Source organism: Rhinoderma darwinii, chromosome 4, assembly GCF_050947455.1.
Source record: "Rhinoderma darwinii isolate aRhiDar2 chromosome 4, aRhiDar2.hap1, whole genome shotgun sequence".
NCBI classification, from domain to species: Eukaryota; Metazoa; Chordata; class Amphibia; order Anura; family Rhinodermatidae; genus Rhinoderma; species Rhinoderma darwinii.
This window is the reverse complement of record NC_134690.1, coordinates 155,612,076-155,625,283: the sequence shown is the minus strand read 5'-3', so window position 1 is coordinate 155,625,283 and position 13,208 is coordinate 155,612,076. Positions and strand designations below refer to the sequence as shown.

The following is a 13,208-nucleotide window of genomic DNA, read 5'->3' as shown; positions in this document are numbered from 1 at the left end:
AGGACTTATTTTTTGCGTAACGAACTGTAGTTTCGATCAGTACCATTTTTCGGTACATGCGACTTTTTGATCTCTTTTTATTCCATTTTTTGGGAGGTGAAGTGACCAAACAATTGTGATTGTGGTACGGTTTATTATTATTTTCTTTTACGGCGTTCACCCTGCGGGATAAATAACAAAATAATTTTGTAGTTCAGGCCGTTACGGACGCGGCAATACCAATTATGAATAGTTTATTTGTTTGTTTATATATTTTTATTAATAATAAATGACTGATAAGGTAAAAAGGGGGATTTTTACTTTTAATACTTTTAAAACTTTTATTTTCTTATTTTTACACATCTTTTTTTTACTTTATTACTTTGTCTCACTAGGGGACTTGAGGGCAGGAGGCCCTGATCGCTATTCTAATACACTGCACTACATGCGTAGTGCAGTGTATTAGAACTGTCAGCTACTCACTGACAGCAAGCATAGTGGGTCCTGACTTTTTCAGGACCCACTAGGCTTCCGTCTATGGCATAGCCGGACGCCATTGTTTGGTGTCCGGTTGCCATAGTCACCATCGCCGGCCGCTATCGTGTAGCAGGCCGGCGATGGCAGCTTAACCCCTAAAAAGCCGCAATCTCTATAGAACGCGGCTTTTAAGGGGTTAATCAGCGGGGACACAGCGATCGGTCCCCACTGTAGGAGCTGTGACAGCTGCTGTACGAGACAGCAGCTGTCACAGCTCCTGTGTGTGTCGGGAGGACGGCCAAAACGTCCGTTACTCCCGAGACGTACTATTAGGTCATGGAGCGCGAACGATACAGCTGCCATGACCTAATAGTACGTCCAGGAGCGGGAAGAGGTTAAAGGGATTTTCCCATTTTGGACATTTCTGGCATATCCAAAGGATATGCCATGAATGTCCGATAGATGCGGTTCCCACCTCTAGGACCCCCATCTGTCTATAGAACAGGGCCATCTAAATCCTGTTCTACCTTGCTCAACTCCCGCTGCCTCCTGGACACTTCCTGACTAGGTGGTCGGGAGTTACGGAAACAGCCAAGCTCGGTGAGCTACGCTGTTTTCGTAACTTCCATAGAAGTGAATGAGAGTCATGGAAACAGTGTAGTATGGCAAACAACACTGTTGCTGTAGCTCCGGTGTTCAAAAAAACTGCATATCTCATCGTGCTACGTGGTTTTCAAAACCCCCAGTCCCTTCTATGAGAGTTGCGGAAACAGCACAGCTCAGTTGTTTCCGTAACTCCCGACCACCTAATCAGGAAGTGGCTGTGAAACAGTGGGAGCTGAGCAAGGTAGAACGGGCTTTATGTCCCCCCGTTCTAGAGATATTTTGTTCAATTATGGCATATTCTGTGGATATACCATAAAATGTCTAAGATGTGAAAACCCCTTTAAGTTTATATTCAATACAATTACAATTTTGTCATGCTTGCATTAATTGTAGTGCTAATCATTTAGAAATGGAAATATATCTTTATGTTCAGAAGGGGTGTACTTATTCATACAGTGTGCTGTAGCAGAATAAGCCTTCATGCTAGTCTAAACCAGATGGGGAAAGCAAATGACTACATTTAAAGAAGAAGACGTCAGCGGAGTCATTGGATATTTATTTTTTTTAATGATCTGACCTGCGAAACATGCCTAAGGGGAAAAAAATTTCACATGACGCGAGTTTTCCAACGACATGACCTTAACTCGATCACCAGTGCCCCAGGTGTGTTCAGAATCTTGTAGCGATCCCTGGTCTGTTTTACAAGAATACAATGTGCATTCACATAAAATTGGTATGCACATCAAATTACATTTATGATATGGTTGGAGTTTCAGTCTATTAAAATTGTTTGTTGTTTTAACAATGCACTGTAATGGGATGTGGTATAAAGTAAAATGTAGCTGTCAAGAAGACTAAAAATAAATTACATTGTAGTACATTATACTATAATATTCATATATTAAAAAAATTGTTATACTTTTATAACGGGCTATACATATATATTGTACCATTGGTCAAAGGCACTATTGGCATATCAGGGCAAATGAGAAGTACTGTATGTCATGGAAAATCTACACCAATTAAAAGTATAGGGAGAAATATCCCTAAATAAATAGCCACAACTTATATGGACAGTGATTCCGATAAATATGCATACATTTTATAACTGAGCCACTTACCACTTCTTCAAAACTCTTCGGTTTCACAACTTGTACAACAGTCCATCTAATAGAGGCCAATCTAGAATCAGTGGGCTCCTTGGCATCTACCAGGATAACATTGCTTCTTTCACTTATCATCCCAGAGTTTCTAGCAACAGTTACGGCTGTCTGCAGATTGTCACCTGAAGGATGAACATTACAAATGTATATTACAAAATCAGAAGGAAAAAAAAAAGGAGAACATTTTATGCCAAAAATGTTGATTAGCAAAACCACATATAAAATAATTAATACATTAAACTGCTTAAAAATAAAAAAGCACAACACTTTAGAATTATCTCTTATTCACTATTCACTTCTTGCTCCAGGACTATGTTTTCTTTAGACACTTCAATCACTGACAAAAGTCTTACGAAATACTCACATTAAAAAAGTAGTAATGGGGGAAAAACAAAAAAACACAGGCACTGCTGCTTGCATACGACACTGCCAGATCTCTGTAGCCTTGTTGAGATTTAGCAGTACCACTCACCATGTAGCGGAAGAATTGGTGGTTCATATTGATACACCGCACCCAATTGCCCCAATTTATTTCAAGGGAATGGATTATTTAAAAAAATAAAGATTTTTAATACTTGAATATGGTGGATAATAAAATTAGAGATTGGCAGGAGAGGTACTGCATGGAGATTTTATTTTAAGAAATAAGAAAATATTTAAAGGAATTGTATGATTCCAGATACAGCACCACTTGTGTCCATGCAATGTTTGTGGTATTGCAGCTGAGCCCCAATCAGTCTCTTTTGAGAATACTTTTATTAATGGCTATAAGGCCCGATAACTTTTTTTCCCTACATATAGTTTTCCCGACTTAATAGTAAACCTTAAAAAAAGTTAACATTTTCTACTATAAGGCAATGTGATACAAAACAGAATGTCATAGCTTTATGAAAAACTATTTTTGTTACCAAATTCCTGTCAATTTGATTGTTCTGAACTTCATGAAAGATGCTCAAAATACAAAAAACAACATCTACATCCTAAATTGTAGGTTTAGAGATCAGAACATTTTGGCTACATTGCAGCCTCAATATTTGTGCATATTATGTAATTGTATCTTGGAAAGACAAATTATCTGGGTTCCAGAAGGACTTCGAATCATACCTGTAATCATGACAGTTCTGATCCTGGCATTAGAGAGCTCCTTTAACACTGGTCTGGTTTCCAATTTAAGACGATTTTCCATCACAAGAAGACCAAGGAAGGATAGGTCACACTCCACTTCATCCCTTGTTACATAAAGTAAAATATAAAATGTCCTTTTTTTTTAAATCAATATTTATAATACAAACCGGTGAGTCATGTTAGACGCAAATCAAGGTGCTACATAATAATACACTGAATGATCTGGAAACCAAAAATCCCCTTTATAAAAAGTGGCCATACCCAGAGATGCTACATAATAACTCTGAATTGCAATCACACAAAAATAAAAGGATTACATTAGGGCAGTTAGAAAAAAATAATCAGGTACAAATGCCAGTATCTTCTCTAAAATCCCTATTGTTAGGGAGTTGGGTCATGGACCATGTCTGCGCCAACACTGGTATGAGGAGGACAGGAGAAAATTTACTCTACGTGTTCCAACTGGGAGGTGCTATCCTAGAACTTACAGGGGTGGTAAAAAGCAGCAAAAAGAGGCTTTATTTATTTCTGTTTCGGAGCTATGTTCCAGACCAATACGCTACTATTTTTTTCTCTGAATTCCTGTATCTTCATGCATTACCTTTATAAGATCATACAACTAGAGGCATGAATTGGAGCTTAATGATAATGGCGATATTACCAAATCTAAAAAATAAGAAGATGCCAAGACTGGCAATAGGAATGCTAAAATTGAAAAGTTCTCCAATTTTGCCCCTTGTCTGTATAGAAACAAATGGAAATATTAAAAACGTAAACAAGTTTTCTCGTTTTATGCAAATAAAACGTAACCAGTCCTTTTTCACAGAGCTTTGCACTGTAACTAGGTTTATACAGCTTAAAAAAAAAAAAATTGAATACACACAAGGACAAAGTTCTCTTACAGGTTGCTAGAGCAACAAAAAAAAAAAAAAATTCAGGTAACTGCAAGGACATCATTCTCAATACCAGAACTATGGTTCAACAATAGTGACATGGAATATAATGAGAAAAATGTTCTGCACTGCACATTATGCAGAGAACAATCCACTTTCTACGTCCTGTCAGTGTCAGCAGTAAATAATCATCTAGAGCAGTGGTTCCCAAACTTTGAGGACGGGTCCCACTTTTGGCCGTGACTTTTGTTTGGGACCCCCCACTACCATACTTAGCTGCATTTCATCTGACGTATGTCAACATTATTCGTAGTTAGATGCCGGTACTTAGTGCCATTCAAAAAACAAGTCCCTGCAACATCGAAAATGACTATTGTGCGGGAGAGGGATAGGACGGGCTCAAGGTATCCTGCTGCTACGTGTCGCTTAGGCCCGATTATGGATACTGATGGTGGGTCATGTGACCAGACCCGTCCATCAGTGGCAATCAGACGTAGATGGGGGTTTAGCACAGGGGAGAAACATCTGAGTGGGACCTGTACCAGTGGGCCCCCAACACAGTATAATGACCCGTTAGTTGTCCCCACACAGCATAATGCCCTTATAGCTGCCCCCACACAGCATAATGCCCTTATAGCTGCCCCCACAGAATATAATGCCCCCCATAGCTGCCCTCTACAACTATAATGCCCCCATAGCTGCTCTTATGCAGTATAATGCCCCTATAGCAGCCCACACACAATATAATGCCCCTATAGCTTTCCTCCACAGGATAACGCCCCTATAGCTGCCCACACACAGTATAATGCCCCTATAGATCCCCACACACAGTAGAATGCTGCTGAGCTGCTGTTTGGAAAACACTGATCTAGAGCATGCCGATGGTATTTGCTTGGATAACATGATATTATTGCATTCTGCCTCTGGACTAACAGCATCAAAATCTATGATCTTTGATATTTAGAACTACTAGATATCAATCCAAGAATAAAGCTGTACATTTCCTCAGAGTATAATTATTTTGTATATTACATGATTAAAAAAAAAATCACCTTACCGCTTTAAAGCTTTGATGTTTAGATTTCCACTTCTGTCCAACACTTTGTATGCCAGCCCAATTACACGGAACCCTTGCTTTGTGTAAAGTTCCAGCTCATCTGAAAAGTTGATAGGAACTGTTTGATAAAAAGAAAATATAATAATTTTCAATATTATTAAAAAATATAGACTACTATTTTACTTAAACATTTAAAGAGTGCCTGTTATCAAATATGAGCACTAGAAACAGGGGCATCTAGAAGAAAGCCATAAAGAGTTAGTCTGGATGACAAGTAGAATATCCACAGTAAGCCCCCAGCACTGTTGAGTGCCAAACCAAGCCTTTTTTATTAGAAAATTTAACGAAGAGTTGAACAGCAATTCCTTATTTCATTGTGGTCATGGTTATGCTTCCCTTCTCAATTGGGAATGTGTCAAACATTTTGCAGGCTGCAGGACTTTCCAAGCTATTGCCTTGATCATCTGTCAGCAAAACTGACTGCTACTTCAGGCTGCCTGTATTCTGCATACGGAACCACAGAGACGAGCTACATGCAAGCATCCATAGGGATTTTGAATGACCTATGTTTTTCCTTTTCGACCATGAGAACATTCCGGCTATGAAAACAGCAATTCTGAAACTAGTTAGTAGTGAATATTGTTTGTGCATCTTCTTAATATAAGTGTAAGTTTATCAAAGGTTCTTGTACGCTTTATATTAAACAAACGAAAAAATCAACAGCATGGCAGTAGCGCAGAGGCATTAATACACGAAAGACGGTCCATAACAATCATTAAAATGGCCCTCACCATACTACCACTGCACACTATTATTACTAAAATACAGAGAAAACCCCCCGTTGGGGAAAGGGGTGACATGGCTGGTTTCTTCCTCCGTTGCATCAAGTTTACACCATTAAACATATCCATTCACAGGCATGTGTCTTCTGGTTGGTAAGAGATCTTCCCCTCCTCAGTCATCTTTTGTGATGCTTACAGTGTATTTAAAAAACATCCCTTTGCTCAACTAATCTTCTTAGCCAAATCCCTTATTTGAGAAATTCTACTAACCCGTATCTGGTTTGCAAAATGAGGCCACCATCTCTGGAGCTCCTTTCATGTAGACAGCATATTCATCACCATTGAGGATTTGGGTGATCACAGACATGCGTTGCAGGCCGGAGGAAAATGGGAATTGTTGCAGGATGACAATACCTTCAACAGTGACCTAACAGCCATAAATTAAGAGACATGTATATCAAGCTCAGTGGTCTTTCCATGCCATGCAGTCAGTACTTATAAGGTGCGCTGTACTTGCTGTAAGGATATAACTATATAAAATTACAAACAAGGTCAGCAGGCAAACACTCTGCAAATGTATACCGTACCTATAATATTGGTATCTATATTTAAATATACTGTACCTTATTTGCTTCAGGCCCTGGTTTCAGAGTCATGGAGTCTTCAGAGTCACCTTCTGGGTCCTCTACAATGTCCTTGATAATATGTATAAAAAAAAATATATATGTATAAAAATAAAATGTACCATGCCATTAGGAATTACTTTTTACTTTGATATATATTTTACTATTTATTTTTTAACTTGTAAGTCTACTGAGAAGCAAAATAAGCAAATTATCCATCGAACGCTACATTGCAATCATTCAATTTTCTTTAATATAATATTAGTAGTTTATGACTAGGTTCTAACCAATTCTGTTGCAGTACATGCTTTCACATTTTTTATACTCTGATCATGTAATAAGACATACAAGAATTTACCCAACACGTGAACTCAAACATTTTCAGGTCCAGCGGATCTCCTTGTACACTCCCATCTAATACAATCAATGAATGGCAGGAAGCCATAGCTCCCAACAGTGGCCCCCAGGAAAGTGATGAGCCGCCTGTGATTGGAATTATATCCTGAAATCTAGAATTAAGCAAATAAAAGCATTAGTAATAATAATAATAAAAAATCTGAGCTACTACCACAGAATTTTCTCATGAAAAAACAGTGAGTTACATGTGCAATTTTCAGCATTTTTTTATTTTCAAATATTATGTTTGTCCACAAATTTATTGAGGCACAGCCAAAGAAAAATCACAAGCAAATATTGTGCATAAAGCAAAAAATATTATATTTCTGCCAGTTAGGCCCTGTTCACACTGAGTATTTTGCAGGCACAAAAAAATCTACCTTAGAATTCCTTAAGGAATTTTTAGGCAGATTTTGAGCTGCCTGCAAATATTTTAAAAATTTTTTTTTTTGCTGCGTTTTTCGCCTGCGCCCATTAAAGCTAATGCAAGTACCGAGGGCAAGAATGCTGAGAAAAAACGCTCAAACTAGCACCGCCTGTTTTTTCTGCCGGGTTTTCCTTCAATAGGAGATCAGAGGCGGAAACTGCGGCAAGAAAGGACATGCCACATTTTTTTCCCGCAAGTGGCAAAAAGCCGCCCTGGAAAAAAAAGATAACACCTCTTCCTCCCATTGAAATCAATACAGGGCGATTTGGGGCATTTTTTGGCAGGGATTTCGCCGTGGTTTCAGAGCCAAAATCAGTGCCATATAACTCAGTGTGAGCTGACCCTTATCTAGCTGTTATTCTAACAATCTACAGAATCCGTATGTTACATTTATAACATTTAGAAAACCCGCTCATTTCTGTACGAATACCCTACAATGGACACATTTTCTGATTCATGAGCCAGAAGTAAGATATCCTCAATGTAGTTTCTAACATACAGTTCACGTTTGATCGGATTGGCCTAATTTTAGAACCATAGCTTGGTTGCCATGTGCATAACGAATGATACGGTATATTGCCCACAACTGTAGGTTTGGAGACCATCCAAACAGTCATAACATATACCCCCTTGATGAATTACCGGATAATTAGGGCAGGTATCCGGAGGAGTCATCCTTTTTGCGGAGGTTACCTCTATTGTTTTTTCAGTTCAGGCACTTATTTAAGGTTTGGTAAGGTAAGACTGCCTCTTTCTGATTTGAACAGTAGCCAACGGACATTGTTCTAAGTGGATGCCTTACAGCCATAGGAACTGTGAGACTGTAGTATTTACCTTCATTTATGCATTTTTCTTTTAGTCTATTATAAAGGTGCATAGAGTTTATGCTAAAGAAGTGCATCATGGCTTTTTATAGGTTTGTCTAGTTCCTGTTTGTTGTAGTCTTGAATTTTAATTATAGGATTAAAAATTATGTTTTAATCAGCGACTATGATTTCTAATTTATCACGCTGTTTACACTTCTGGCCGCAGCTCCTCCAACACATCGCCTCAGCGCTCAACCAGAAACCGTCTTCCTGGAGTAGTGGTGAGGTGATGTGTTGAAGAAGCTGCGGCCAGAAGTGTAATCACAGCGTGATCGCACGACTGAAGCGGAGATCGCTCTGTGCAGGGAAGGGGAGAAGATGTATGACGCAGATTGGACAGCGTCATACAGACAACACAAACACAGGCCACAGAAAGAGCAGAGTTACCGCCCCTTCGGCTAGTATAGTCCATTTGCATATTTATTATTTTAAAAGTTATGAGCTATTTTCTAAACGTTTGGGACACAATTTTCACTGCAATTTTTAGTGGGATATCACCTGTTAGATTAGTTAGGACATTGGGTATTACTAAACTAGTGTGAGATCCTCTTTAATGAAAACTTTATCTTATTCTAGTAGCATGTCTTTCAATAGCCCATCATAGAAAAAAAAACAAAAAAAACAAAACACATTTTTCCTGTAATCAACAATTTACTTTTCTGCTCTTTATCTATGGTGTAAAAAAAAGTAAATAAAAACTTAAAAGAAACATACATTTCAAAGCAGCAAAAAGGCTTAGCACTAAATCCCTACGAGTCTAAACACGCTGCAGAGGTTTTCACATTGCGTGTATTTAAAAGAATTCTAAACATTTAAAATCACCAATGATGAAAGCATTCAGTACTATGCGCTGTGATTGAGAAATCACTATATTTTTTTCAAATTGAGCAGTGCAGGCAATATACCATATGAATATATTCATTAAGGCAGAGTTCACATGGGGCGGATATGCTGCGTAAAGTTACACTGCATATCCGCCCTGGTGGCCGGAGGTAATTCCGGGCGAAAAACCGCACCAAACTGTGGTGCAGTTTTTCACCCAGAATGTCTGCTGCGGAAAACTGCAGCATTCAGCCAGCCTGCTATCAGGCCAGCCTCCTGTGAGGACGTTTCATCCCAGAAGACCGCTGCAGCCTGTGGTCACATGAGATGAAATTTCATCCCAGGCCCTCTTGACGTCATCTAGGCCGCCCTCCTGGGATGACGTTTCATCCCATTTAATCGTCGCTAAAGCTAGTGATTGGCTGCAGCGGTCACATGGGATGAAACGTCATCTTAGGAGGCCGGCCTGGAAGAAGAAACAGACTACTGGGTAAGTATGAGATTATTGCGATTCCACCACAAAAAAAAAAAAGAAGAACGCAACAACGGCTATGTTGAATTTAATGGGGAAAAGACGCAACAAATAACCAGCATTTATGCAAATTCAATTGCCATGCTGCGGAATAAAATTCCACACCGCAGGTCAATTTCTCAGCGTTTTTTCCATTCAGTATTTACGCAGCGTGTGGATGAGATTTGTTCTCTCTCATCCACTTTGCTTCTACTGTATTATGCTGCAAATTTTCCGCAACTAATTCCGTTGCGGTAAATCCTCAGTATTTACGCAATGTGTGAACTGACCCTAAGGGCTCATTCAGACGAACGTGAATAACGTCCGTGTGCTGCGTAGGGAAATCACACGCAGCACACGGACCCATTGATTTCAATGTGGCCGTTCACATAAGCAGGAGTTTTTACACAGCGTGTGTCCGTTGCGTAAAACTCACTGCATGTCCTATATTGGTGCGTTTTTCACGCACCTATCGCCCATTGAAGTCAAAGGGTGAGTGAAAATCACGCACAGTACATGCATGCACATCCGTGTGCGGTGTGTGTGATTTATGCATCAATTCAATTGAAAATTATGTTTAAAAAAAATGTGCTTTGCGAGTGCGTGAATAACGCATGCCTTGCAAAGAACACTGATGCATAACGGACCAGATTCACGTGCGTTTTTCACGCGCGTAAATCTGATACGCTCGTGTGAATGTAGCCTAAGTGTGGCATTACAGGAAAAAAACAAATTTTTAGTTTTTTTTACGCTTGCCTTGTGTTTTTTGGCTTTGTGGCGGATTTTCCAAATTGCAGCAAGGGTTAGCTTGGTTTGGAAAGTTTTTGTCAGCAGTTAGTGGCGCTTTTCTCCCATAAACCTCCAGTGGTTTATTTTGCCTCGTAAAAAAACGCATGTATTAATGTGTATTGCGTTTATGGCTTTTTAGTGATTTTTTTTCAAAATAATTTATTGCAAAGAGGAATCTCTGCATCACGGGATTGTGTGTGGAAATTCTGCAGCATTTACAGTAGCAGCCAATTGGATGAGATTTAGTCATTCTCATGCCCACACTGTGGAAAAAAGAGTAGCGTAAACAGCAATTGACCTACGGTGCGAAAGTTATGCTGCGTTTTTGTGGCTTTTCCGTTGCGAGTTCAATAGGGATGCAAAACCCGCAACAGAAAACCAAGTGTTTCGACTTTTGTGGCGTAATCGCAGCAATTACGCTGCAAAAAAATAAAATAAAAATTGCAACTCCAGAAAATAAATAAAATATATATCATACTTACCCAGAACGCCCTCCTTCTTCCTGCAGTACGGCCAACGGAGATGATGTTTCATCGCATGTGACCACTGCAGCCAATCACAGGCTGCAGCATCACATGGCCTGCAACATCATCGTAGGAGGCTGGAGCAGACGTCAAAGGAGGAAGAGGGCAAGTACGAGCACTTTTTTACGCAGCGGAAATTGTCCGAAAAACCGCACCACATGTGTGATTTTTGGACAGAATTTATTGCGGGTTCCAGGTCGGACACGCTGCGTGATTTTTACGCAATGTATCCGACTTGTGGGAACCCGGCCTAAAGGATATTCTGTACATTCCGCTCACTGCTAAGGCCTCATGCACACGATCGTGCTCGTAATTACGACTCGTAATTACGAGCACGGCCGGGCACGGGCGGCCACGGGCAGCTGGCCGCTTTTGCGAACCGTGCTGCCATTATAAAGTATAGCAGCACGGCCCGTAAAATGAAAAAATAGAACATGTTCTATTTTTTTAACGGCACGAGCACCTTCCCGTGAGAAACGGGAAGGTACCAGTGACTAACAGAAGTCTATGGGCCCGTTATTGCGGGTCGTAATTACGACCCGCAATAACGGGTGTTTTTACGGTCGTGTGCATGTGGCCTAAGACTGGGGGTAACATGCAGACATTTTGTCGTAGGACTTCAAAAAGTTGCACAACAATCTCAATCCATTTGAATACATTGACTCATTTGAAAAGCGATGCGACCATGTGAACCGCTACCAATTTCATTTCTCAGAGTTACAAGAAAGTTGCAGTTAATTTCCTCCATAGAGAAATATGAAAAAGGTCATTTGACAATTACATGTACACGTCATTTTCCAAGTAGCTTTTTTGGTATTATTTACTACTGGAAACAACATTTCAGAAAACAACAATTTCCAGGTTCACCCCAGCCTTAAATTGCTACAATCTGGAAAAGTATTTTCTGTACAACATAAACCAAGACCTATGCAGCGGTTGCTGAGCAACTGTACAACGCTCAAAGCATCAATGGCCTACTTTTTTTATGACCGTTTCACGTTAAGTAAAAAAAATTTTGATGGAATAATTTTTGGGTTGTCCAGTGTGAAACCAGACAGAGCAATACAAAGAATACATCTCCACCTGTAGATGTTTGCTTCAGATAGAAAAGTATAAAATAGTATAGTTTAGAATGAACTGTGTGTAGCCTCAACACAAGGTGTCAGGACGATGTCAAATTAGCTGCCAAAAACGTCATGTAACCGTTAGAATTTCTTAGGGTTCTTTGATAAACTATAATAAAGAAGATTAACTGTAACAAACTTGATTCTCGGTTTCTTTCCACTAATGTAAAATAAAATCTGATAATTGTACGTATAGCAATAAAGGGCATCACAGAACATGTAGAAGCATGGTTAGGAGATAGGTGGGTGTAGAATGTAGACCTTCCTTCCTACCTTTGGTCTTCTCTGCACTGGCTTAAGTAGAGGCATAAGAATTGCAAACTTTTCACAATTTTAGCACTCAACTAATTCACATAAAAAAATCCACAAACAATACTAGTTTATTACTAGGTCTATTTTTTAGGTATTTGATATCTTTTGGTGACAGATTACCAATTTTTGTCCCATCGGTTCATGGTGACAATATGTATTTTAACACCTACCGATATCCATTAGAAGGGACAATTCCCCAAAGATCCAAGCCATCTTCTGTTAAGGTTCCAGTCTTGCAAAAACAGTAAAATGGGCACATATGTTACATACATATGTGTATCCAATATCATATATAAGAAGTTGTCAGCAATAGAACAATAACAGTATGTACAGATTTACTGGTTGACAATGGGGTAGATTTATCTTAAAGGGATTATTCAGAACTCCTGAAAAAAGTTAGACTGCAGTAAAATACAAATTACTATGTAAATAATACTTATATAAATCAGCCGGTTGTGGTATTAAACTGTGTTAATTGCACCACACCACTCTGTTGGGTTATACCACTTAAAAGTCCTCGCAGGGTCTCTGCCATTAATCATTAACCGAAGGCCCTTTTTCTCCAAAAATGATTTCCATTACATTTTTTTCCCCACAAAAAGTAGTTCTACAGTAGTTGGAGCTGGAATATTTTATAAAGTATAATGTATACATTGGTTTTATATGGCCAAAAGAACTTTAACTCCTAACCTAACTCCTAAGTCTTATAATATCATTATCCCATATAAGTTA

General features: G+C 39.2%; 1 protein-coding gene across 1 annotated transcript in view; it reads right to left on the bottom strand.

The window, feature by feature from the left end:
* Positions 1-13,208, bottom strand: part of LOC142760896 (putative cation-transporting ATPase 13A4) — a 103,591-nt gene that overhangs the window by 31,751 nt on the left and 58,632 nt on the right. Inside the window, exons 13-19 of the mRNA XM_075864066.1 lie at positions 12,647-12,708; positions 7,064-7,214; positions 6,706-6,777; positions 6,353-6,509; positions 5,301-5,418; positions 3,330-3,454; positions 2,184-2,347 (exon numbers count right to left, since the gene is read on the bottom strand). Coding sequence (XP_075720181.1) covers positions 2,184-2,347; positions 3,330-3,454; positions 5,301-5,418; positions 6,353-6,509; positions 6,706-6,777; positions 7,064-7,214; positions 12,647-12,708 — 849 coding nt within the window. The remainder of the gene's footprint in view (positions 1-2,183; positions 2,348-3,329; positions 3,455-5,300; positions 5,419-6,352; positions 6,510-6,705; positions 6,778-7,063; positions 7,215-12,646; positions 12,709-13,208) is intronic.